The sequence below is a fragment of the Leptodactylus fuscus genome, chromosome 5, assembly GCF_031893055.1.
Source record: "Leptodactylus fuscus isolate aLepFus1 chromosome 5, aLepFus1.hap2, whole genome shotgun sequence".
In the NCBI taxonomy this organism is placed as follows: domain Eukaryota; kingdom Metazoa; phylum Chordata; class Amphibia; order Anura; family Leptodactylidae; genus Leptodactylus; species Leptodactylus fuscus.
The window spans coordinates 98,878,800-98,906,160 of record NC_134269.1 but is presented as its reverse complement, the minus strand read 5'-3'; the positions used below and the strand labels follow the sequence as shown (position 1 = coordinate 98,906,160).

General features: G+C 39.7%; 1 protein-coding gene across 2 annotated transcripts in view; it reads right to left on the bottom strand.

Moving 5' to 3' along the window:
• Nucleotides 1-27,361, bottom strand: part of SND1 (staphylococcal nuclease and tudor domain containing 1) — a 437,816-nt gene that overhangs the window by 29,015 nt on the left and 381,440 nt on the right. For both annotated transcript variants that reach the window (XM_075273874.1, XM_075273875.1), the window contains exon 18: nucleotides 22,370-22,511. In XM_075273874.1, the coding sequence (XP_075129975.1) occupies nucleotides 22,370-22,511 (142 nt within the window). The remainder of the gene's footprint in view (nucleotides 1-22,369; nucleotides 22,512-27,361) is intronic.

Sequence of the window (27,361 nt, the reverse complement as noted above, 5' to 3'; positions counted from 1 at the left end):
TGTGACAAATATGCGCATATGCAGAGACATCTGGAAGGAAGCAAATACTTTCATGACACTGCGATTAAGTTACTGCATTTTCTGTAAGCTATTCCGTAGCCCTCAACAAATTTGATTCCCTATTTTACCTTGCATATATAATGCACTTAGGAGTACAGGAACTCAGAGCACTGGCCATATGTTACATTGCAGCGCATGGGCAATAGAATGCTGCTTTCTGCATTTTTTTTTTTTTTTGGGGGGGGGGGAGAAGGGGCAGATCAAACTACAGCTTGTTCTTCATGCTATTTTTGGGTAGACTTTTCTGCGTAATGTAAGTGAGGTATACTTATAGCAGGTAAAGAACGTAAAAACTACAATACAAAAGTCAATGGATAACAGTTTCATTTGCTGCTTCTTTTTCATAGCGACAAAATGATACAACTTGCTACCTACCAACATCAGCATTCAACCCTACCACTAAAAGAATCTCCAAAGTATTTCACAGGCTAGACAAACTACAGTGGGACAAGTCAGGTTAAGGTTTAGTCAAACAAAGCATATCCATTCCCCCAGGGAAGTGAAATTTATACGGGTGCTGGCCAAACAAATGAGGCTGAACTTGCAGTGTTAGCAGCACCCAGCAGGGATGGACTGAACGGTGGGAGATGATGTATTCAGGGAAACAGAAACACATTTATATATGCTGACCAAAGCAATGCCGGGGGGAAAGGGGACCTCCCTTTGAGCTACCTTAGTATTCATTTCAACACCAGCAAAATATGTCAGGAACAAACTTATTAACCCATCACAGGACACATGCAACATAATGCACAGTGCAGCTTCAATAATAGCATGGCATATAGATGAGAGGGGGCAAAACGACTATCTCTTAGGCTACATACACATGCATGTAGTCACTGCATGGATTAATGGCGCCGCTGGCACATGAAGGACATCCCTGTGCCATCATAGCCCAATTCACTTCCTTCAGTGAGTCTAGGTCACAAAATGGACAAGTATAGGACCTGTTTCAGGTTTATGACTCGGGTTCACTGCCACATGTATGGGACCATATTCAACCTCAGAAATCATTCCATGAGAACTTGCACTAATGTGTGTGTGTGTATGTGTGTGAACATGAAGGCTACTGAAATGAAGCAAAGCATGGCCAATACCCATGACCCAGAGAAGAAAAAGTTGGTGAAAGCACCACAACCTATAAGAAGCTGAATGGGTCACTGTGCTAGTTGTATAAAACATGGCTAACACAATGAAAAAGCACAAGGCCGTGTGCATAGAGTTTTACACTGCTATTAAAAGGGCATTAGTGGCTTTCGCCAATGCTCACAATTTACAGCTAACTGCAGGTCTGTATAAATAGGACAGGCCAAAAAAGCTTAAGCCTGGAAAACCTCTTTCAAGCTAAGGCAAAATGCAGCAAAAAAAAAAAAAATGCTGTAGGAAAAACTGCCGGAAACGTATTGCATTTTTTTTTCTGTAGCATTCTTCACACAAAGTCCGCAGACTGTCTGCCTCTATTATATACCTATATAAAAACCACAAGCATTTCCGCAAGTATAACTGACAAGCTGCGATTTACAAAAATGCAGCTTTTCCGTACCTTTTGTATGTAAATCGCCTCAGTAGTTTTTGAATGAGCCTGTTTTTATTCATATGCTAATTATCTTCCACTGTACACTCCGGGAATCTCATCGTGCACCCTCTACTTTTCTCTATGCGTGTGTACAGCACAGGCTGCTGCTGATGACTCATCTCCCTGCTCACACACACATAGCAGAGAACAGCAGAGGGTGCATGATGAGAACTTCCTGTGCTCGCTGGAGGCTAATTAGCATATGACTAAAAACAGGCCCATTCAAAAACTACTGAGACGATTTACATACAAAAGGTATGTTTGGAATAGCCTTTCTAGAGGCTATTAAAGTATGTGCTTAGTTAAAAATGACTTTTCCCAATCATACAGCCCCTTTAGGAAAGCTGTGTATGAACATGAAAAACTATATATACAGTCCTATGAAAAAGTTTGGGCACCCCTATTAATCTTAATCATTTTTAGTTCTAAATATTTTGGTATTTGCAACAGCCATTTCAGTTTGATATATCTAATAACTGATGGACACAGTAATATTTCAGGATTGAAATGAGGTTTATTGTACTAACAGAAAATGCGCAATATGCATTAAACCAAAATTTGACCAGTGCAAAAGTATGGGCACCTCAACAGAAAAGTGACATTAATATTTAGTACATCCTCCTTTTGCAAAGATAACAGCCTCTAGTCGCTTCCTGTAGCTTTTAATCAGTTCCTGGATCCTGGATAAAGGTATTTTGGACAAACAATTCAAGTTCAGTTAAGTTAGATGGTCGCCAAGCATGGACAGCCCGCTTCAAATCATCCCACAGATGTTCAATGATATTCAGGTCTGGGGACTGGGATGGCCATTCCAGAACATTGTAATTGTTCCTCTGCATGAATGCCTGAGGATTTGGAGCGGTGTTTTGGATCATTGTCTTGCTGAAATATCCATCCCCGGCGTAACTTCAACTTCGTCACTGATTCTTGAACATTATTCTCAAGAATCTGCTGATACTGAGTGGAATCCATGCGACCCTCAACTTTAACAAGATTCCCGATGCCGGCATTGGCCACACAGCCCCAAAGCATGATGGAACCTCCACCAAATTTTACAGTGGGTAGCATGTGTTTTTCTTGGAATGCTGTTTCTTTTTGGATGCCATGCATAACGCCTTTTTTTTATAACCAAACAACTCAATTTTTGTTTCCAAAATGAAGCTGCCTTGTCCAAATGTGCTTTTTCATACCTCAGGCAACTCTATTTGTGGCGTACGTGCAGAAACGGCTTCTTTCTCATCACTCTCCCATACAGCTTCTATTTGTGCAAAGTGCGCTGTATAGTTGACCGATGCACAGTGACACCATCTGCAGCAAGATGATGCTGCAGCTCTTTGGAGGTGGTCTGTGGATTGTCCTTGACTGTTCTCACCATTCTTCTTCTCTGCCTTTCTGATATTTTTCTTGGCCTGCCACTTCTGGGCTTAACAAGAACTGTCCCTGTGGTCTTCCATTTCCTTACTATGTTCCTCACAGTGGAAACTGACAGGTTAAATCTCTGAGACAGCTTTTTGTATCCTTCCGCTGAACAACTATGTTGAACAATCTTTGTTTTCAGATCATTTGAGAGTTGTTGTTTTGAGTAGCCCATGATGCCACTCTTCAGAGGAGATTCAAATAGTAGAACAACTTGCAATTGGCCACCTTAAATACCTTTTCTCATGATTGGATACATCTGGCTATGAAGTTCAAAGCTCACTGAGGTTACAAAACCAATTTTGTGCTTCAGTAAGTCAGTAAAAAGTAGTTAGGAGTATTCAAATCAATAAAATGATAAGGGTGCCCATACTTTTGCACCGGTCAATTTTGGTTTAATGCATATTGCGCATTTTCTGTTAGTACAATAAACCTCATTTCAATCCTGAAATATTACTGTGTCCATCAGTTATTAGATATATCAAACTGAAATGGCTGTTGCAAACACCAAAATATTTAGAACTAAAAATGATTAAGATTAATAGGGGTGCCCAAACTTTTTCATAGGACTGTATATATATATATATATATATATATATATATATATATATATATACACGCACACACACACATTAAGAAATATTTACCCATGAAACCCTCGCGCTGATCTGGCTTTCCACACTTGTCCCTGCAGCAATGAGGTGACATTGAAAAAATATACAAACACAACAGAAATAAGTGTCTGTCTTTTTTGACATTTGAATCAATGATAAAGGACGCAAATGAAATAGAAAAAAAAAAAGGCGTCACATCCAAAAATATCTGCAAAGCTTTCCATGTTAGACAACAGTCAGTTGATGAGCCATCCTTCTCCTCAGAGACTACATTAGATGGAAGACCTAAATGAGGCTACTGAATGTTCTTAATTGTGCCGGCTGAAAGGGAACACTTCATTAAACAAAGTTAATGCAGGGGCTGTACTGTCAGTAAGAGGTCTTTGGTTAACTCTTCCCATACTGGTAATGATGGCATTTGTATCCAAACAACCATGACCAATATAACTGGTAAGCAACGAGGTAAGAATAACGATGGGCATTATATGGACATACTGGGAGGGGAATTGGTAGATTTATGTGTAAACCTGTTAAGAGGGAATTGGGTAACTAGGCAGACTCAATGAAAGTAGGTAAATTTAACTTTCTTGATACAGAATTGGTATAACTATTCAGTTATCTAAATAAGTGTACAACATTGTGGAGTCAGCTGGCAATAAGAAATAAGATCGTTCATATAGGGGCCATAGTGTCATATAGCCTATGGAAGCTTATAATAGTACATTGGATCTGAGGGTTAAACACGGATATATCTACAAGATGGGGAGAATATTTACTAGTCTCTATGGCTGGATATAAAAGTCTATGGTAGATGTTCGGTGAGCACACGTTGGTGTAATGCTCTAAATACTCAGTGGGTATGAATAAAAGAGGGCTAGGGCAGCCGTAAAAGCAGTTCTCCAGAGGTCCATTCTACTGAATAGGTTTGGCTGAGAACTCTATAAATAAAATATCAGACGCTAGTGTCAAGAACTTCACAGTTGTGCATAAGAGACTGCAATTTCAATTGCTTTGAACCAGTTGAAGTTAACACCATCTATGATGGAAGCAGCAGATTTCTGCAAGTGAAGTTCACAAGTAAAGATAATAAAAAGTTATTCCTGAAAGACATGACTGTCATAGTTCTCATTTACAATAGTCACCATTTTAAATGTGTTTTACGTATATATTATTAGATAGTGAACGATGTGCCTGATGCTGGAACACAATGGTACACATAAGGAGGACAGGACAAAGCTACCTTAGTCTTGGTGCCTCCACTCACAGATTGCTTGTCAGTTCTGCTCAGTGCCAATGTCAAACAAAAGCAAAACAAACATGTTTCCCAGTCTAGCATCATCCTGGTAGGATCAACAGAGACATCATGTGTCTTTCCTTACATTATCTGCTATTGCAAGCAATCTAAATATCTCCAGACAAGGTCAAATTTTTGTGACATCTGCATTATGCATGACTAGATTTTAAAATTTCATGTAGCAAGTATACACAATCCATAAACAAGGTATTCCTGCATCCTTCAACGTAGCAAATAGATGTAAACTGCCTGTTAAGCAGGCAGCAGTCCCTGAGGACTGGCAGAAACGTGTCTAGATCTTATTCTTACAATATATCATGTACGCTGGTCAGCCATAACATTAAAACCACACATAAATTGTCTTATGACAAAGGCTGGATATACTGTACTGGCGAGTAACCAGTCACTTTGTGAAGCGGGTATGCTGGAGGTATAAAAATAAGCAAGTGTATGACTGAGCAACACTGACAAAAGCCAAATTGTGGTTAGACAAAACATTGCTAAAATACCAGGTCATGTGGGGGGTTCTCAGTGGATACAGTACCAAAAGTTGTTCAAGGAAGGAAAACTGAACTGCCAACAAGGTCATGAGTGCTTAAGACTCACTGGAGACTATGGGCAGCAGTGGCTACTCCATCTACTGCAAAAGTTAAGGCTGGCTGTGATAAAAAATGTTTCAACATACAGTATATTGCAGCTTGTTGCCCCCTCTTGAGAGTGCCCAAGCTGGGAATGTGAACATCAGTCCTGAACCAACCAGCAAGGAAGAAGGTCTTCTATTTTTATGAATCACTTTTCTTTAACATGGATGGCCGATGCATGTATTCATCTGGATGAGCACCAGGATAAACTATTGAAAAAAAGCAAGTTGACGGAAGTTCCGTGATGTTTTTGGATAATATTATGATGGGAAAGTTTGATTCTGTCATTTGTGTGAATGTTACTTTGACATGTCTGCAACAATGTCTAGATAGGTAGTACAAGTACACATCTCCACTGCAACGATTCCTTTATGACAGTGACCTCTTCAGCAGGATAATGTACCTTGGCACACTGTTGGCACGCTAGAGAATGTCATCTCACCCTTTCATGGCTGTGCGTTCAAATGTGGTTGTTCTATGTACTTTCTATAACTGCAGTAGTAGTTAAAAAAAAAAAAAAAAAAAAAAAAAAAAAAAAAGCGTTACAGAAACAGCACTGCGCAGTTGCTTTTGGATACTTCCCTAACTCACAACCCCATGACTGGCCGAGATTGGAATACTGTTGTAGTTTTTGCTGCATTTTTTTTTCTTGAGCAAAAGCCAGGAGTGCATTCAGCAAGAAGAGATAAGTATAAGTGCGACTTTTATATTTTTCATTCCTCTTGTAGCTACTTTTGTAATTGGCTCAAAAAAAATGCACCAAAATCTGCAACAAGAAAAATACTTTGAAATTTTTAGTCAAAGTTTAAAATTGCATTAAATAATAGAGAGTCCCACCATAAGGGTGCATTCACACTACGTAACGCCAGCGTGTATCACAGCCGTACACGCCGGCGTTACAGCAGGGCTGCCGAACACTTCCCATTCATTTCTATGGGAGCCGGCATGCGAGCGCTCCCCATAGAAATGAATGGGCTGCTTCTTTCACTGCGAGCAGTCCCATTGAACTGAATGGGGAGTGCCGGCGTATACGGCAAGCTCTGCTCATGCCGAGCCGTACACGCCGGCACTTCCCATTCACTTCAATGGGACTGCTCGCAGTGAAAGAAGCAGCCCATTCATTTCTATGGGGAGCGCTCGTATGCCGGCTCCCATAGAAATGAATGGAGCTGCTTTATACGCCGCTTATTCTGAACGTGTTTTACGTTCAGAATAAGCTTCAGTATACGTAGTGTGAATGCCCCCTAATAGTCCAGTCCCACCCACACTGGCTGCTCCACCAGTCTCTGCATTCTGCTGTTTTGACAAAGACACAAAACAGCTGTCGCCAATGACCACATGCAGTGGTAACCTCAGTGGTGTCTGTACAAATCATTGCTGGAGGCCAGATACAAAGACAGACTAGGGACGTGAGAAGCAGCAGCATGGTGGTGCTGGGAGACTGCTAAAGCGAATATAACACAGTTTGTTATGTTATAACAAGAGGTTGTCCAGGATAATTTTTTATTTTTTTTCTTAAATGTAGATTGAGTCCCCCATATAGGGCTAACAATGTACATTTTTCCCTATGTCTTTGGAGTATGGGAGGAAATCCACACAACCACAGGGAGAACATACAAACTCCTTGCAGATGTTTCATTCTTGGCAGGATTCGAACCCAGAACTCCAAAGCTGCGAGGCTGCAGTGCTAGCCACTGAGCCACCATGTTACCCCTAGATAATTTTGGGTTTTTTTATACTCCCCTGTCCCCAGTGCTCTGGTGCCTCCCAGCAAGGTCTGGTCCTGCTGCTTCAATGTTTCTTGCAGTGGAAGTTCTTGCTGGCTGTGACATCCCGGGTCCCTTTCAGTGGTCTAAAGAAAGGACCCAGGGACATCACAGGTAATGACATCTCGTGCCCTTCACTGAGACTGCTGAAGAAAACACCAGAGCAGCAGGACTGGGCCGCGCTGGGAGACATCGGAGCACTGGGGACAGGAGAGTACTTTTTTTTCCTTTTAGTTTTTTCACTTCCCAGACTATTTCTTTATTTATTTTTTACCTTGACAACCACTCTAATAGTTTTAATGCTGCAAATGTTCAAAGGCATGTTTCACCCCTCTGAAAATCAAAAGGGGAGAGGAAATGTGACATCAAAACCATGTGTCTTCCTGTTTGGTCTATATAATAGGCTTATTATCTGCATTGCTGCACTAGGATCCTGCTATTAATTGTAACTCTGTAGACTGTTTTTAGACTCCATCTTGTTGGGTATGTATTGGAGCCTAAATAATGTGAATCAGGTAGCAGTGTATGTCTGAGCAATTCGCTCAAACATAGCATCGAATAAGGTAGCCGTAGTGGAAGCAGCATGCTACTGCGCATGCGCCCAGGCCATTTTTTTTTTAATCAATGCCACTTCGCGAGCGCCGGAGGAGGACGGGACCCGAGGACATCGGAGGAAGAAGAGGCGTGGATGAAGAAGACGGCGCACCCTGAATGCCCGCCCAGCGTACACGATGCTTAAGTAGATCACATTCTTTTTTAGGGTTTTATTTTAAAACTGGGGGTAGTTTAATATAACATTTACGGTGCCTGAATAGCCTTTTTAAAGGCTATTCACGCATACGTGGGGCTCTATCAGCATGATTTTGCTGACAGAGCTCCTTCAAACATTATAGGTAAAACCATACAATCACGATAGGAAGGGCAGGCGGAGGTTTTGAGGCAACACATTACTATGAAAAGCCTAGTTTAGGCTTTACTCATGTACAGCACTTTGTTGTGGTGGTAACTTATTGTAGTTTACTCAACTTCTATTTAGTGAATGGCTTAAAATGACAATGTCATGGGGCCACACAGTGGCTCAGTGGTGAGCACTGCAGCCTTGCAGCGTTGGAGTCCTGGTGTTCAAATCCCGCCAAGGGCAAAAAAAACCATCTGCAAGGAGTTTGTATGTTCTCCCCGTGTTTGCATGGATTTCCATCCCATATTCCAAAAAAGACATACTGATAGGGGAAAAAAATGTACATTGTGAGCTCTATGTGGGGCTCCCAATCTAGACTTAAAATGACAACACTTGGCTGCATCTTTTGCAATACAGAAAAAAGCACAAAAAACCTCAATAGCAATAATTGTAAAGTGTTATCAGTAAATGTGAGCAGGACACACACACACACAAATACATACATAAAAAATACATACATACATACATACATAAAAGCAGGACGCATACAGAAGGCTGACCAATGAACAATCCCAATTTACCCAATACAAATGTAAATTCAGTCAAGCATATTTTTACAATATAACCCTAGTTATTCTCCAGGAGTAAAAAAAAAAAAAAAAATGAGAAAAATTACTAGCAGTAGTTTCAGAGAGTATTAATAAAAAATTTAATAAAACTACTACTTAACTCATTGATCTCCACTACTCTTGTTAAAATCCTGCCTTGGTCTCCTGCTGATCGTTACTTCTCGACACACCGTTAATCGGAAACACAGGGTGAGGTGGGACACTATGTGGCCAGAGACTAAGTGGCCATTTCTTGTGTGTTCAGATGGTACCAGGAAGTAGAGAAAGTGCGGGAACCTGGCAGTGCTGGGTGGCTAGTGAGATTTCTCACTATATATGTTAAATCTAAGATTTCTGTAAAATGCAGCCGCTTTTGATGAAATCCAGGCATCAGTCACTACACTAAATTGCTCACATTTATTGCATCCTGGCCATTCTGACAACTTGTATGTAATGTTCCTTTGGCACACGGACAATACAAAAGCATATGATTCAAAAGTCTATGTATTTAGCCACATGACATACCAATTATATCAAATGATATCAACAGTAAACATGCAATCCATGTTCTTATAACACAAATATGTATATTTTAATGTACAACCCTCTCACTCAAAAGTAGATATATGCACCCTCATTACCAAAAGAGTAGTGAACACTCGGCACAATTCCATGCCAGTCCTTCCCTTGTTGGGTTCACACACATAGGGGATTTTTACTTTACAACGGCAATGCAGTGTTGGCGGCTTACTCAATATTTCATATCACAGCTGGCTGGCCCAGGCCACTTTTATTGAAAGCAATGAGGCATAAGCTACCTGATGAAGCCACATGTTCTCAACTAAATTTTGCAGACTGCCTGACACTTTCTATTCTCACTGTAAAAAACAGACAGGAGGAGACCTGGTGTAAACTGGCTAGGTCATATGGATGAAAGCCACACAACTAGCATCCAGGCTGAACGGTGTATGAGTAATGCAAGTAAAGTGGTACACAGATCAGTAAGTGCACGAAGAGAAGTGGATAACACAAAGCAGCAAATCATCAAACTAAATGTATGGTAAAGCTCTGAAATACAACATCTAAAACAATAGTTCTCATCCTTTCTGACGTATACAGAATATATGTACTGATATATATGGTCTATTGTCTTGCTGTAATGTCTTTAACCTGCACAAACAATTGATATGGCTATGTTATAGAGGAAAGAAACCTTTAACCATAAGATTGGTATCTGTAACCAAGACATGTAGCAGCACTCCGCGCCTTTATTAGCCTCATTTCAATAATTTTGAACGGTAAAAAAGCAACAGAGAAGGAAAGTTAATCTTGTAGTAGAAAGCAAATTAAAGGGTCATGTTTATTTAAATGGCTTTTCTTGCTCGTAATGTTTGTATATTGCACATTAGAGAGCATTATCGGTATTACTGTGACCCAGGATGGCTCTGTGGACAGTAATGGAGCTTTTACTGGCTGGGGACTATGTGCTGAAATAAGAGCTGAAAACAGCAATTTTCAACTAGCTTCCCAAGACCTAGTTTCACTAAGCCCTCTGATTAATATAGCACTTGCACACATTAATGCTACCATAGCATCTGCAAAAGAAAATAAACAGAGGTCACATACACTAAAAAGGATCTCAAGGAAAAAAAAAAAAAAAACACAAAAAGAACTCTCAAATTTTAAATCAGCAAATACAGACAACACATTCTCAATACAACTTCCCTAAAACGTGCTTACTAGGTTTTGCCAGAAGCAAATTCATAAGTAGTAATAAAAATGCATTTTAACATTTCTGCCAGAAAACAAGGCCCTATACACATTAGTACGTCGTCACCTGAGATTACAGACCTCTATGGAATTTGCAAACTTGCATATGTGTATCAGGGCCAACTCACTCTCCAACATATGATGTCAGGAAAAAGAAGGAGTGACCATGTTGAATTTCAACATCCAAACCTTTTTTTCTCAGGGAATATAATCTATCAATCAGAAAACAAATAAAAAGGCCCTATCTGAACATGGCCCAATGTACGGTACCTTTTCAATAGTGTATTTATTATAAATAAAGCCCAAACTGTCTTACCAAAAAGGCGACTATTAAAAAAATATCAATTGCATTTTATTAATATAAGCAAAATGGGAGAGAGCATCTAGAGTAAGGTCATAGATTTGTTCAGTTTTGCCTCCCATTACACTAGCTTCTCATTCAGAATGTTCAAACTATAGTCACTTTCTGGTACCCTTAGGTCTGTCAATCCATACTTTTGCTCAAACATGGTTAAGGACTTTAATTTCTTATGAAACCCATTCAATACAAAATTAGAATATGCTAACAAAAACCATGAAAGTCTGAAATTCACAACAAATCCACTGATTGACTGCATATTGATATTTAGTATAGACAATATTGTGATAGCATGGTTTTTTTCTCTTTTTTTTTTTAGTGGTTCCATTATCCACATTCTGCCCCTGCGCTATGTTGACCATTGGGCCTGTGTAAATCCTGCATAGAATCATGGTTTCATATAGTAGCAGCTAAATGTTACCTCTTTGGAGCAATGGCAATGCCCTTGTTGCTCCAAAAACCTAATTTGCATATTGAGAAAACAGTGATACTATAACAACTGAGACAACTGATTCCAAAGCAGAAAACACTGTTTGCTTCAGGTAACTCAGTCTGTTGGACACGACTGACATGTTGGGATCTGGTGACAGATCAGACAGAGTTAAATCTCACCCATTATAATGAAAATACAAATGGTTACAGGTTAGTTGTCTCCAGGGACTATGTTATGTGTGTCCCCAGCTTTAATGCTACATACAACCAACCTCTTAGTGTGCTGGTACAGAGATACCCATTTTGTTGACCTAATTTCACTCATCTTACTCCTTCAAATAAATAGCATACCATGCACATAGCTATATAGTATGGTTTCATAGTCTGCGGCAGATAAAAAGTAAAACAAATTACAGTTCTGGAGCCCAGCATAGTATATCTCTCAGCTGGGAAACTTCCAATATACCACACACTAATGACAATAGGATAAAGCGAGATACAAGGTGTGTTGGCTCTGCTCACTGGAGCTTACCATTTATAAAGGAAACTCAGGAGCTGATATAAAAACCTCAAGTGAATATCTTGAGCAATGGACCAGAGACGAGTAAACAGTGTCAGTTTGTCAAATGCTCAAGAGCATTGCCTAGAATCGTGACCCAAACGATTTCTTTCTTAACACATTGTACTGGGAAAAGAAACATCAAGGGACCAACTGAACAAGGGAATAGGACCAAGATGAGAAAAATAATTCACACAACTTAAATGGCCTGACTGTTGAGGAGAAAAGCTGTAACACCTTTAAACACAATGACAACTTAACATTTTTCAAGTGCGTGGCCTGTACACGACAACATTCATGGCCACCTACCAAGTAACTGATCCTTTGTAGAGATGCACCTTGATGCAACAAATTCCTGCAGAGTAAGACACAGGAGGCAATGTGACTTCTATGTATAAAGTATATACCAGATTCTCCAGATGGTGCCTTTGCTTCAAGGATAACTTTGCACTTCCAATGACCTTGTAACAATAGAGCTTTTCTACTTTCTTGTACATACTGTGTGTGTCTCACAGAATCTCTTCACCATGCAGCCAACTCTCTGCCAACCAAAACTGTCATTTGTAAGAGAGCCAAACAGCTGCCAGCGCTCCTCTTATAACTATCATAATACCCATTAAAAGGAGCACTTGCAGAGCTCACAGATTAAATATTTTGGATACAATCCCTTAAACTGAGTTTAAATCATGTTAAAAGGCAAATACCACTTGCCTTAATACGGATTCCCACTTAATTAGCCAAATGAGAGTAAAGCTAAAAATTCTGAATAATAAACACATTCGCCATGTGTGGAGCTTATGGTGGTGTGTTCTGTTCTCTCCAGCTCACATATTCCATAATTAGAAAACAATCTAACAGGGTACAGATACAGGGAATCAGAGTTTATAAAGCGTGTTGTGGACTTGTCACAATGCTCCATGTGAACATTGTCTTAAGTATGGCGCTAGACCCATCAATGAAACTACTAAACAGCTTCCATTCTTCTAGAAAGGCTTTCCATTAGATTTTAGGTGACGTGATTAGTGTTCATTTAGCCATAAAAGCATTGGGACTTATTGTATGACCATGACTGTACTACAGATTCATACAATCTTGCATTGTTTGGAGCTTTAATAGAACATCTAAAGATGTTTATGGGGCCCTACAGTATATGGCTCAAATGTGAAAAAAGCTGTAAAGAGGTTTCTTTGTGTAGGACTCTCTATGGAGAGCCATGATTCAGGGGTTCTCTGAAATTGTTCAATCAGAGGTTCTATGGGAAGAATATGCAAATCTGTCTTCCATGATGTAATTAGGAAGTCAGGTGCCTCAGTGTTGCAAACAAATAGAGGGCGCTCACTGGAATGTGCAAGCCCGTCTTCCCTGATGTAATTAGGAAGACAGAATCTCAGTGATATGGCTCAATAATGGCTGCTCCCTTTAACGTCATGCTCGACCTTCCAAGAGGCCTTTGTTATGCAACGATGCTGGGATTATTACCAGGTATAGTCTCTCAACCGAGGACGGCCTTTTCGATGTTATTGCATCTCGTCAGCCCGGTGTACAGAAGACTAACCTGGTAGAGGTGAGAGGCTTAGACAGGGTTAGGGGGATATCAGAGGTTGACATTGTAAATGCTCAGTCATGCCCTTTTCTGCTCTGGCCAAGACCACCCACCTGACAACAGAGGTCTAAGAAGCATATCAGGCACCAAAACTAATTGCATTAACTGCTCAGGAAAAGTGGGGACAGAAAAAAATCCCACCACGAACAGATAAAAAGGGAATAATCTATTAAGTGACACAAAGAAAGGGTAATGGCATGGATTCCTGTCACACTACTATCTGTAGGCTTGAAAACTGGTCAAACTGAGCAGACGCTCAATATGTTAATTTATTATAAGGATTGAGTAAGTCATAAGGTGCAAAGTTTCAAACAGCATTCACCAAAGAGGAGTTCTCATGTCACATTTGAAGGCTTATGGTATACTGTATCTACAGGAGGTAGGACTTGGTGGCTACCACATCCAGACAGGGTAAAAATTAAGAGGAGACCGTGTACCTTCATTCTACTGTGGGTCAGTCATTATTATGAAAATTTGATTTGGGGACGAAAACCCCTTCAACAGTTTCTTTACCATAGTTAATGAGATTGTCTAGGATATGAAGGTAACCGACACTGAAGACCTATTCAGAAGGTAGGTCATCAGCAACAGATCGGTCAAGGTCTGACACCCAGACAGATTATCTTTTTCGGCCACTAGAAGCCATATTTTGGATATAAGGTCCAAAGCAGACTTGCTCTTATTCCAATAAATAAGAGACAAGCTGCACATCCACGTGCCACCACAACAGTGTACTGAGCTACATATACTGTATGGAGTGTCCAGTCCGTACAGTGTAGTGGTGACACTTGCAACTACAGTCCCGCTCCCTTTAACTTGAATAGGAGCATGGCTGCTTTTGGTCATATACCTAGTGTATGGCTTCCAGGGGCAACAACAGATGATCGACATGGGGTCCAAGTGCTGATACAGCTTCAGAGACAAATATAGCAAGAGTAAGATGTGCAGAAGCCATAATGGGGATATTAGCAGCAGAAAAAAAAAACCTCATCAGACCACACATTTGAAGGCTTATACAATCATAGAGCAGACTGCCCAGTAATACCCTACAAATATTTCAAGTTTTCATGAAAACTCAGGTACACTTTAAGAAAAGTGCAATATATAAAACATAAAGCTATTGAAAGGCAATTTAAGTGCAGGATATTCTGTGCAATTTCCAAATAGTGCACAGCTTGGACAACGCCAGTCTTTCTTCTAGTTTAATTTTCATAAAAATTACATATTATATATAAAACTTTATTTCTCATACATGCCTGAGAATATAGATAGATAAATGTACAATCTGAAACAGATGTATATGATCTGCAATTAATGTAGGTGTACCAAAAAACACAACATATGGAAAAAAGAAATATATATATATTTTTTAGATTACATGACATTTAGACTAATACTTGCCATACGGTCACATACACAAAGCCTGAACACTATGACGTGTGTAATCTTCCCCAATTTTGAAATCAAATGTTGAAAAGCAGAAATATTAACATTTCCAGCAACAGTGTATCAAAGTAAAGGTAACGCTACCACATGTATAAATTATTCTCTGCATCACTACCTGTGGCATACAAATAAGAAACTAGTAACCAGGCAACACACCTTTCAATACAAACAATGAACAAAGAATAAACTGTAATGTCTACAATGCATGGGCATCAAATTCTCCATTGTATGTACAAGTATGGGATACCCAGATCATCTTTATCTAATATAGAACCTCATTTTGGACATCACCTATAAGCAACAAACACTTTATATTCCATTAAGCCTAATTCTACTTACAACCTCTAACACAACCGCAAAGAAAATCACAAGGAAAATTATACATAGTCTATAGTGTGGTTGATATTTTGTGTGGATACAGATAGATTTACTGTAGAGCCCTCTGCCATACCATTCCATTGGAGGAAGGAACGTATTCATGCATATGTTTGTTAAAACTGCCTAAGAATAACGTACTGTAGCTTACACACCAAAGTAGAAACACCACAATATGCAGGTCATTTAGGGCAGGCAGCGGAAGAACAAATTAAAAGGTATATATGGTAAGTATGTGATAGGTGTGTGCTGTGAGGTATGGTGTATTGACCTAATAAGTCAAATTAACCAGATCCAATTTATCTTCCCCATCATTCCAAAATGAGGAGATCCCCAGCTTGTTAAAGATCTATTGTAAAATGTGTGACTGTAGAGAGATGTAAACATTCGCTACTTAAAATATACATGAAAAAGCGCAAGGAGCTCATATTACAAAGTTTACAGATATCAACTACTTTAGAATCTATGAATGCCTTCTAGTAAAGATCTTCCATGTGCACAATCTTGAATTTTGCATACCATAGTCCTTATACATTTCTGTCATTTCTGTCTTTGGTTAGTGATGTGCATCAGTGAATGTGAGCCAAAGCCATAAGGTATAGCAGTAAGATTTACACCTGTTTTGTATTTTCTACTCACTCCTGGTTTTGCAATCACTGATGTAAATTACTGGCCAAAACACATGATGTGAATAAGACCTAAGAGGATGTGACTAAAATGATCTACCCGGCACTGGAAGCAGGGCATATGCCACATTAATATGAGAGAGCTACTGGGCACTAAATGGAAGCAAAAAACTTTGATGAAAGGTGTGTAAGTAACTTGCGAATTACAATACATAACTGAGGCTAGACTGAATGCTGGCTAGATCAAGGATTTACAAATGAGTTGAAAGAAATTGATAATTTTTTTTTTTTTTAAATAAGCATGTGTTAAAAGGGTTTACCCATCTTCCTGTTCCAGCAGCTTTTCCTGCTGTCTCTTCTTCTCACTTCCTGTATCCCCCCCCCATTCTCCCAGATTGCTTAACAGGACACTATGAAGCATCACAATACTTATGATTACTAGAAATCTGATATAAATGCAGATCAGATAATATGCACATGCTTGTAAAGAACTGACTCCATGTTATCTGTGCATTGACAGAGAGAGATAACAGTGAGGACTTTATCAGCAAACTGTAATTAGCTGAACTGACTGTCCTGCAGAGCTGTAGATAACAGTGAGTGGAAACGCTGTGTAAACAATAGGAGGAATAAGTTCACATAGCAGGCAAAAAAAGCAGCATTTCTAAAGCGATACATTTAGGAAAAGTCTTCAGTTTGCTTATGCTACCATTATAGATAAGATGTTTGAGATGGGACAACCCCTTTAGAAGTAATAATTTGCTTTACTTACTAAATACAGTTTCAGAAAAAGTTTCACAATGGAAGACAATGGGTGCTTACAGAAATGAATCCTGACAGATTCTCATTCTTGACACATTTTGATCATATTCAAAGATCACAATGATATGTTAAGGGAATAAATGTAACGGCCCGTTACAGATTTTCTTTTTGTCTTTTATAGGAGGTAAATGTACTCATTTACAGTGTTGCTCCACTCTTTAGACAACTTATAAGAGGTAGCATTAATATTTAAGGAACTAAACCACTAAATAATTAAACTATTGAGTTAAAAATTTATTAAATCTCTAGTTGCAGATGTAAGCCATATATTTATGTGGCATGTGTTAAGTCTTTTGGTTTAAAGGTCATAAGCGAAGAATAAAAATTCATGGTCATAAGTTCAGCAATAACTTTAATCCCAAACTTTTAGTGTTGAAACTATAAAGTAAAACCGTCAAGGTCAAAAGTGTATATAAAGAGGAAAAATAATATACTTCATATTTACATTATATCATAAAAGAAAATTTTCTTCTTTTATAAAAATCATACTTGATATGTTTTTTTTTTGTTTTTTTTTTATCTAACCAACATTTTAACAACAGAAAAAAAAGAAAGAAAAAAAAAAAGTAACATTCAATTGCTGTTGGGGTAAACAATGGCTATATATTTCCCATGAACGCCATATATATGTTTGAACATGTCAAGTCCACCACAGTGGCTCTTAACACTGGTTCAGGGAGAGGACCGAAGCAGGGAGCCTCAAATTGGTCATGGAACAACCCCTTGAATTACCTATTCAACAATAAATTAGGGAACACTTGTCTGTAAATCAACTAAAATTGCTCTTAAATGGAGTCTACCACCTCCCCCAAGCACAGAAACGGCTACCACAACCTTAAAGAGTAACTTTTGTAGATTTGGCAGCTGGTTCTCTTGTTGCTCAAGTAGGATTGGTGATTTCTAACTCTCACTGCACAGAGGTGCAGATAAGAGATGGCTGTGGTCTGAGTGGTCAGCTGCCGATGCCCCAATTGACTTATTTGCATAAAACTTCAACCCTTTTTTCTCTCTAAGGGGGCGTTCACACTACCGTCTGTGTACGACAGGTAGTGTCCGCTCCTAGTGTCCATTCAAAATCTCTCACGGACATTAGGAGCGGACACTAGCTGTGTCCGTGACACTTGTCATTCATTTAAATGGTGATCGTGTGCGTTCTTTTGCACTCAGTGCCCTTCCTTCACTGTCCGCTTGTAAAGATGTCCGACTTTTCAAGTGGACAGAAAAAACCTACATGTCGGGTTTTTCTGTCCGCTTGAAAAGTCGGACATCTTTACAAGCGGACAGTAAAGGAAGGGCATGGAGTGCAAAAAACACACCCGATCGCCATTTAAATGAATGACAAGTGTCACGGACACAGCTAGTGTCCCGCTCCTAATGTCCATGCCAGATTTTGAATGGACACTAGGAGCGGACACTACCTGTCGTACACAGACGGTAGTGTGAACGTCCCCTAACTCTACAATAGTTACCATAACAAAAATATGTTGTTTATCACTGTAATGTGCTCTGTAACAGGGCAGTGGCAGCTGAGTATGCTTTGTGGAGGTCGTAGATTCCCTTTAAAGAAAAACCTTAGCCTCCATAATTTTTCAGGGAACACCACAGTGTAAAGACCACAGAAGTGATGAGTAGGTTCAGAAGATCACCCATTAAAATCATTATCACTGTTTTATTACATAATATGCACACACATATAATCTATATACACATATATGTGCGCATGTAAAATTATTTTTTATCTCTACATTAAAATGTAGACAAAGTAAAACACTGGAAAAAAAACACAAGCAGAGCTGATATTTTAGACTCTTCAATTAATTGCTTCATTTTTAATATCAATCCTCCCCGCATCCTACATTTTATGTCTCAATTAGATCATGCCAGATGTCCCCTGGGGGTCTGAGTTTGAATATAACTGTCTCAGCCCTATACCTCTCTTGAGAGTTCCTAACCCCCTCATTTTAGTTGTGCCACCATACACAGCACAACAGATACCTCTCATTTGCCATCAAACTGGAGACTATTATCACAGAAGAGGAAAGATGCTGTGAGTTTATTACAGCCCAAGGCAACGTGGACCTCTTTCTGTTCAACTAATAATGTCGCCTTAATTAAACGAGACTAATTAAAAAAATTAAACAAGGAGGAGCACAGTGCATAAGAAAAAGGTTTGAATAGGGAAAGGTCACGTTCTTTCCTCTGCAGAGAAAACAGACAAAATGTTACATCTATGAAGTATGTTCAATACTTGAAGCAGAGAACGGTGTATAGCCAAAATCTCTTTATTGCTGCAGCATAATGAAAAAGCACAACGTTTCGGTACACAGTGGTAGTCTAAATTTATGACACATTGTCAGTGATCCATAAAGATTATGAAGAGTTAACTAGGGAGAATATATACTATGCATTATGGTGATATTTAACAATCTAGTAACGTTGTTTTACTCAGAATTAATAGAGTGGATGAGCAATTACTATTGATTATATACTAAGATAGGGGGACATCTGAGCATAGTGTGTTTACTCATATAAAATAGGCTCATCAACAGCATTGATCAGGTGACTGAGGTTGCTCAGCAATAGGGAAACAAAAAGGATTTCCTACATGGATATGGTGAACAGAGAGTCAGCAGTCAGCTGAGTGCTACGCTACAGCCCCTCGCAGCCTCTACTGCAGTAGCCAGGGGAATGACATCAGCTGTTTATCTTTGGACCACCAGTGGCTAATTCTAAATGTGGGCTGGGATGATGACATCAGATATCACAGTTATCAGTTGACACTAAACACGCCTCTCCTGTGGTCTATTGGGTTTCTAGACATGTCTGCGATATATAAATGAATGACCCTCTTGTCACACCTTTACATGTGGTATAAACAAAGATGACTGGTCTTAGGTTCCAAGAACACAACCATATTTTAACAGATATCACATTCTTATCTATAGCCTCATACACACAACCAGCGCCGCACCTCCCATGAGGCGACCGCTTCAGGCGGCGCTATGTCAGGGCACCAGGGAGGGCGGCATTTTTTCTTACCTAAGCCAGTCCAGGACAAGCTGTCCTGGACTGGCTTAGCACCGAGCGGTGGATTGGGGAGGCCACCTCCGTCATGCCCCCTCCTCCCGGGGGGGGGGGGGAAGGGTTTCTGTCGTCCGCCTCGGGCGGCGAAAGGGGCAGGTTCACCCCTGCATACAACCTATGTAGGGGTCTAAATGTCCAGATGGTTACTGCCACCTTCATCTATGTCTGGTATTTGTCAGCCTAGAAAGATTTAACACCTGGTGGTGCTCTCACAATTTTCTTTTTATACTAGACTGTAATGGACCAGATGACAATAATGCTGTTAATTAGAGATGAGCGAACATTAGCAGTAGAGATGAGTGAACACTGTTCGGATCAGCCGATCCGAACAGCACGCTCCCATAGAAATGAATGGAAGCACCTGTGACGCCGGTCGGCCGCCGGCAAAGTCAGCGTCACAGGTGCTTCCATTCATTTCTATGGGAACGTGCTGTTCGGATCAGCTGATCCGAACAGTGTTTGCTCATCTCTACTGCTAATGTTGTCCTATAAAATAAAGACATTGGAAGGATTTATTAATACCATGTTTAGTACTATGTTCTTGATAATCCCTGCACACTGACATACCAGGAATTCTATATTTCCCCAATAGATGTGACATTTCCTTGACAAAGCACTTTTTAGAAATAGCCCAACAGGGTTCAAGTACAATGGGGCATATCAGAGCCTACAAGAACTCTTCATCCAGGTTTGAAAAGCTGAGGCTCTATCATGGTCCCTGCACGCAAAAAGAAAATAAAAAATGTCTTTTTTTTCAGTTTCTATGCACTTTTCTTGTCATCTTTCACCATTGTTGACCTCATGATCTTTTTACAGTAGTCACCATTAAAATAAAGGAGAGGACAAGTTGAGTGTGGAGATATATAACACATTTTTAATGAAATCTTTTCTTTTTAATTCTGTAGATGTATGTGGAATCTGCCCTTTCTTTTAATTTTTTCAGTCCAATTAAGGAATTGTTTTTATTTTCCAGAGCATAATTTACTGCTAAGTCATGTAAAACACACATCTGTTAGACCAGTTGCAGTTGGCTGTGCTGCAACTTTTCTGCCATGTATTAAAAGCACAGGCTGCAAATGGGGGACATGAAGTTGTCCCTGTGTGCCGCCCATGCACGCGCCGTGGTTCCATGGCTCCTTTCATTGAATGAATAGGGCCACAAAATAGGACCTGTTCTATCTGATGCGGCCCAGACTGTCAGCCCGCTTACAGGACCATGAAATTCACGGTCGTGTGTACGGGCCCGTAGAAAAGAATGGGTCAGTGTGCTACCCTTAAAATACAAAGATAGCACACTGACCCACACCACAGTCGTCTGGATGGGGCCTTAGAGCATATCAAATGTATTCCATGGTACTCACTTATTATATCCCAGCTAGCCACAGTCATCACCTTGCTGGGCTGACAGGGAGAGAAAAGGAATCAGCGCTAATTTCAGGGGTCTGCTGGGATCTTTCACTTGTCTACACTAACTGGCAGAAAAGTATCATGCAGTAAATAGATATTGGTGATGTCCACATATATAATTTTGCATTAAAGGATTAAAGAGTTGTGCAGACAAAAGTTCCAAATTTTGCAAGTCTAACAAAAATTGGCCAGGTCAGTGCCTTCTTTCAATTGTAAAATATACTCCATCACAGAAAAGTTACTTTTGTATCACTACAATGCATCTAAAAGGGCAGAGCTGCATCTTACCTGCATTTTACATCAATAGAATTTAGTGAACTAGAAAAGTTTTTTTTTTAATTTTAAATAAAAGATTTGGTAAATACAGCATTCGTAAGAACCTTACAGCAAATGTGCAGACAGAAAAAAGTTAGGGGGAATAAAAACATTTTCAATCATGTTAGTAATTCCTTACACTGATGGTGTAAAAAGAATTTTTGGGCCAACTGTGGGAGAACTTAATCTATAGCACCAGCCACTGGAAAGTCTATTTAAATGTCATAAGACAGGGGAGCAATATGAAAAATTGTTTAGGAAAAGCAGTTCATTGATATTCCCTCTACATGCCTCAAAGGCATATGGTTTAAATTAACTACAGTGCAAAACATCATAAGTGCTCTGTCCTTACAGAAATATAACCGATTAGTTTAATGTACATATGTCCTTTTCCTTGATATTAAAATGTTTTTGCCAATGACAGAAATGACCTTTCCTGGAATTCTTTCTAGCCATGTGTCACAGTTATGTATTGCACTAATATTGCACCCAAAGTTCACTTAATGAGTTTAATGAATTCTGTGCCTAGCCAACAGCAGCGGTGCCTTGAATTTATGAGCCTATAAACTGGCACAGTGAGAATGTGAAGGCAAAGAAGAAAGTTTACAATGAACGGTCTCATCCCAGAGCCAGGAGATAGAACAGGATGTTATGCTTGTGTAACAAAAGCAAGACTATATGAAAAAGGGAGACCCTTACCTGTTTCTACATCCTGAACATAAAAGTGCAGCTCATCTGTGATCTCGGTAACCAGGACAGGCTTGTAATTTGCGTTTCTTTCCTTCTCCTCCACCACAGCAACTACTTCTTCTACGTGCTGCTCCTCAAATTTAGACCAGATCTGTATAACAAGATAAATAAATATATATATATTTTAGGAATATGCAAACAAGACCAGAGACTTATGTGAACAATACATGTCAACTCTAGTACAACTAAAGTATGTATGCAATAGATCCACAACCACCATGCACACATATATTTCTCCATACGATCAACGTTATTAAAACACAGAAAATTGCTCATAGCACAGGCATGAACAAACACTGCATGCAATACAGATTTCATTGTGATATCACTAACAGTTGTGTTAGTTTATTGCTGCGGCACCCTGTCTTAGCAGGAGTAAAAGCAATAACATGCTCTCCCCTATTTAACAGTATATCCTAATAATGGTTGCCTCACAACATTTTGTGTAATATGTAATAAATGCCGAAAAGAAACCTCGCTTTAATAATGCAAATTCAGTGCAATGTTAAAGCTCGGCTCAAAGGAAAAAAAATGTCCATCACCAGGCAGTTCTTGGGTACAGCCTCTCCTTGTCAAAACCGTCCTCTATAACCTCAGCAAAAATAACTTGGAAATGACATAGTCCCCAGCAGGTGGAGAGAAGGCAGAGTGATGGATGGGAACGGACAGAGATGCTAATTACTCCCGAGAAGCATTAGTGACTATATACTCCATCTCTCCACTAGAGGAGCAGCCCAGATGCCAAGAACTGTCTTCAAGATTATCATCAGATAAAAAGCAAACCCAATATATACCATTACTGCTGATTTAAACATGTCTGGCAGAACACAATGCCATTTCATTTACCAAGTCTATAATTTAATTTTTAAAGAATGGTTTTATTCTGAGACTAAAAAATTCCAGAGGAAACTAAGAACATACCACTTTGTCTTACAAGATGTAAGGCTAGGATCACATCTGCACTAGAGTCTCCATAGGATTCCACTTAAAATCGGAGGAGAGAAAAATCCTGCAAGGAGGATTTTTTCTGTCGGTTTCAGTATAAAACCAGCGGAAACCCATTATATATATCACACAAACACAGTCTATGGCAGGGGTCCTCAATCCTCAAACTGCGGCCAGCCGAGGGCATTTATCCGGCCCGCCGCATGTGGCTCGCGCGCCGTCACCTGGATCGCTCACTAACGGGGAATCTGATTCCCCGATAGTGAGTGGATCGCTGCTTTCATTTGTATATGCAAATGCACATACAACCAGCCATCAGTGTAGGCCGTGGTTGCTCAGCCTATACTGACTGCAGAGAGTAACCTCTGCCCCGACGCAGGCGCGATGACGTCATCGCGCTTGCATTCTGAAGGAGGAGGATGTGCGGCGGCTCTTCATGGGTAATTATAATAGAGTGTGTGTGTGATTGTGTGGGTTGTACAGAGGAGCATATAATACAGTGGGGTGGGGGGTGTACTGAGGAGCATATAATACAGTGGGGTGGGGGGCGTACTGAGGAGCATATAATACAGTGGGGCGGTACTGAGGCACAAATAATACTGTGTGTGTGTGGGGCGTACTGTGGAGCATATTATACTGTGGGGGGCTGATGTGGAGCGTATATAATGCTGTGGGGGGTGCTACTGTGGAACATATAATCTTAATTTTTTTTTTTTGAAACTATATTTCAGCCCTCCAGTGGTTTGAGGGACAGCGAACTGGCCCCCTGTTTTAAAAGTTTGAGGACCTCTGGTCTATGGGGTAATAAAATCACTAACCTCTTTTTAAGCAGACAGGGCCGCATGTGCAGCTGAAAAAGTGGTTCTAAATATCTAAATATTTTGAGTGTAGCACCAAGAAAAGCAGCATAGCATTTGCTACTACACTACTGTGATACAGGATCAACTATGGATAGGCTTAGTCAGACACCTCAGAGCTGCTGCAGAATCTTCTATTGGAAAGATTTGTCCTCCAGTGATTTTCACGAAAAAGGTTAGGAAGTTCATATCAAAGCTCTGCAACATCTTGTATTATACTATTTCACAGAATAAGAATATAAAAGGGTGTGAGATGCAACACTGTGTAAAATATTTTAAGGCTAAGGCCCTACATAGCGGACCACAGCAAAAACTAAAACAACAAAAAAAACACATTGCGTTTTTTCCCGCAACACTTTTCACAGAACCTTCGATTTTCTGCTCCCATTATACCTAGCTGTACTTGCAACTTGAAACAACGGCAAATACGTACACAGCCTGCCAAACAGCAGTAATCTGGGTGCACGATCTGTGTTCACTACCACTATGTGTAATAGCACCCAAAGTACACAGTTTATGTAAAACCACTCATCTCGGTATAACCATCAGCTTCTGACATCAGAATGTGATCTTGGTGGAAATATTTACAGACCTGTCAATGAATATTTCCTGCTGATGGATATAGTAAAAGAATAAATTATATACACACACAATAAACACTTTTAGAGGAAAGAGTATTCAAGTACAATGTTTAATTGATAAAAGATACATTTACAGCTGCTTCTTTCCATTAGGTTTTACAGCCATGATTGAGGTCATTGTGATTGGGAAAAGATGTTATTCAAGCTATTAGCCTATTATTTTACCCCGGAAACAATGTAGACAAAAGACTGTTACAAGACAGTACTTTAATTGTGTCATTAAAACAGTAACACTGCATATGACTACCTAATGAAAAGCCAATATGCTACTCTCATCCATCTTGTCACTGCAGCCAAGTATATCCTAGTGTATTGATATTACGCTAATGTCAGCAAGGAGTAGGACTACCTGTAAACAGATATTGGAGAACTGCATTGACTCTAGAAACAATTTTGATGTTGTGCTTGTGGTGTTTCACAGGTTGAGATTATAAGATGTTCCGAGACCGGCAACCCATCATTACAGACAATTTGTATTACATTATTATATAGACTATTCATATAGGTGAGAGTAGTACAATGGGGAGAAATTGCAGACTGATCCTCACCACTAGAAGCAGCGTTGAGGACTCAGCTCACAAAAACTTAGTGGATTGCAGCTTTAATGGAAAATAAAGTGGAAGCTCCTTACTGTGTAATGCCTGGATGTACTCTGCTTTTAGAATGTACCGCCATTATACAAAGAGATTCTGATCTAACCCCTTCCAGTAGAAGCAGCTGAACATCTGCTAATGCAGCCAATTTGCAATATTACATCTTAAATGCAACCAGTCATTTCTATCTCCTATCATACAATTTCAGCCTGTAGGATTTATTGTCTGTGGGAGTTGATTTAAGACTGAGAAGCTGGAGTTTCATCGAGCAGCTACACAACTTGGCACAACAAGGAGAAAGGGAGGGAGAGAGGAAGAGAGAAGTGATGATGGGGAGAGAAAAAAAAGGAGTCGAGCTGGAAACAGGATGCAAAGAGAATAATGGAAAGAGGCAGCAAGAAAGAAAGGGAGAGGAGAAAACATGCCAGGGACAGCAAGATGAGAGGAGAAACAAGTGGGTTGGCAGAGATTTGTTTAAAGTATTATGCAGCATTATAATTGATGTATACGTGCTGTAGCAGAGTGGCCAGTTTGTATTAAGTACCCGCACAATACATGCTGATAATCCCACTGAGCCTGCCAACTCAGAACACAGAAGATTCGACTATGTCACAGAGACTGCTAACCCCCATCCCCTTCATTCCAAAGCACAGGTGACTGTTCCAGAATTGCAATCTGACCCATATGGTTCCTCAGATTTGCTAATCCATTTCACTTAGAAGATTTTCAAAAGGGATGTAATTAAAGGGATCATTAGATGAACGGGAAGGTACCTGGTACACTGGAAAGAATCCATCACTGTATCTCATGACCAGCTTGTAATGCAGGTAAAGCATGGTGCTCCCGTTCAATCGGTATTTTACTGATCAAAACACACTTTATAAGTGTTTTTTAAAAACATCAATCCTGCCCACAGCTCATATATCCCAGAAGTCACAAGACGGAAGGAAAGAATAGTGACTCATTTCTGAAATGCTTTATAAAACACTACAATTACTAATCCTGATTTCCCAACTGACTGCCGCTTTTGTATTCCATCACAACGGTGGAAACTATAACAACTTAGTTTCATAAACTCCAAGTGGCAAGCGCACTGGTCAAAATGGAATTGCAATCCATGGGGAGACTGGATGATAGTGAAGCTATACTCAAGGTCATAATATTGTTTAGATCCATGTCATATCAACATGACGAAAGGCTCCAACAATGGAACAGATTTACTAAGCTAAATAAGCTAGACCTGTGTCCTAATCTGTGCCGTAAAATGGCCTACATATGGTGTACCACATTTATTGTGTGTTTTAAGCACTTTTCAGCCTTATCTGCCAAAGTGATGGGGCTTAGTGAAAACCAGTAGGCTTACATTGTGACAATATGCCAACTAATGCTGGTGTATGAGCTTAGACTAGATAGATAAATCAGGTACAGCCATAGGCTATTATTCAGCATCAGCCACTCTCATAACCTGGCACATCTTCAGATGCTCTAAGTCTGCACTGTCAAACTATTATACTAGTATTAGAAATTACAAACTGTACTATAAACACAACTTTAAAAAAAAAATAAAATGCTGAAATACTGCAGATCTATGAATATAAGTGTGGCATAGGTCTTCCTCCTGGTAATAGCAGTATTTTGAACATGGAAGGTAGAGAAATCTAATGTTTAGGGGGAATATTTGGTCCCTGGGAGAACGTTATGAGTAACATTATACATTTTCAACAGAATAAGTCGTTAATAATCTGCAGTCTTGGTTTGTGTCTGCAGCTGCCGTTTATTTCCCTTTGACTTTCTGATCCCATTTGAAGAGGTAGCAGCAGGACAATCCTTATCTATATGCCCAGTTATACCATAAGAATAGAGATGAGCGAGTAGTATTCGATCAAGTAGGCATTTAATCGAATA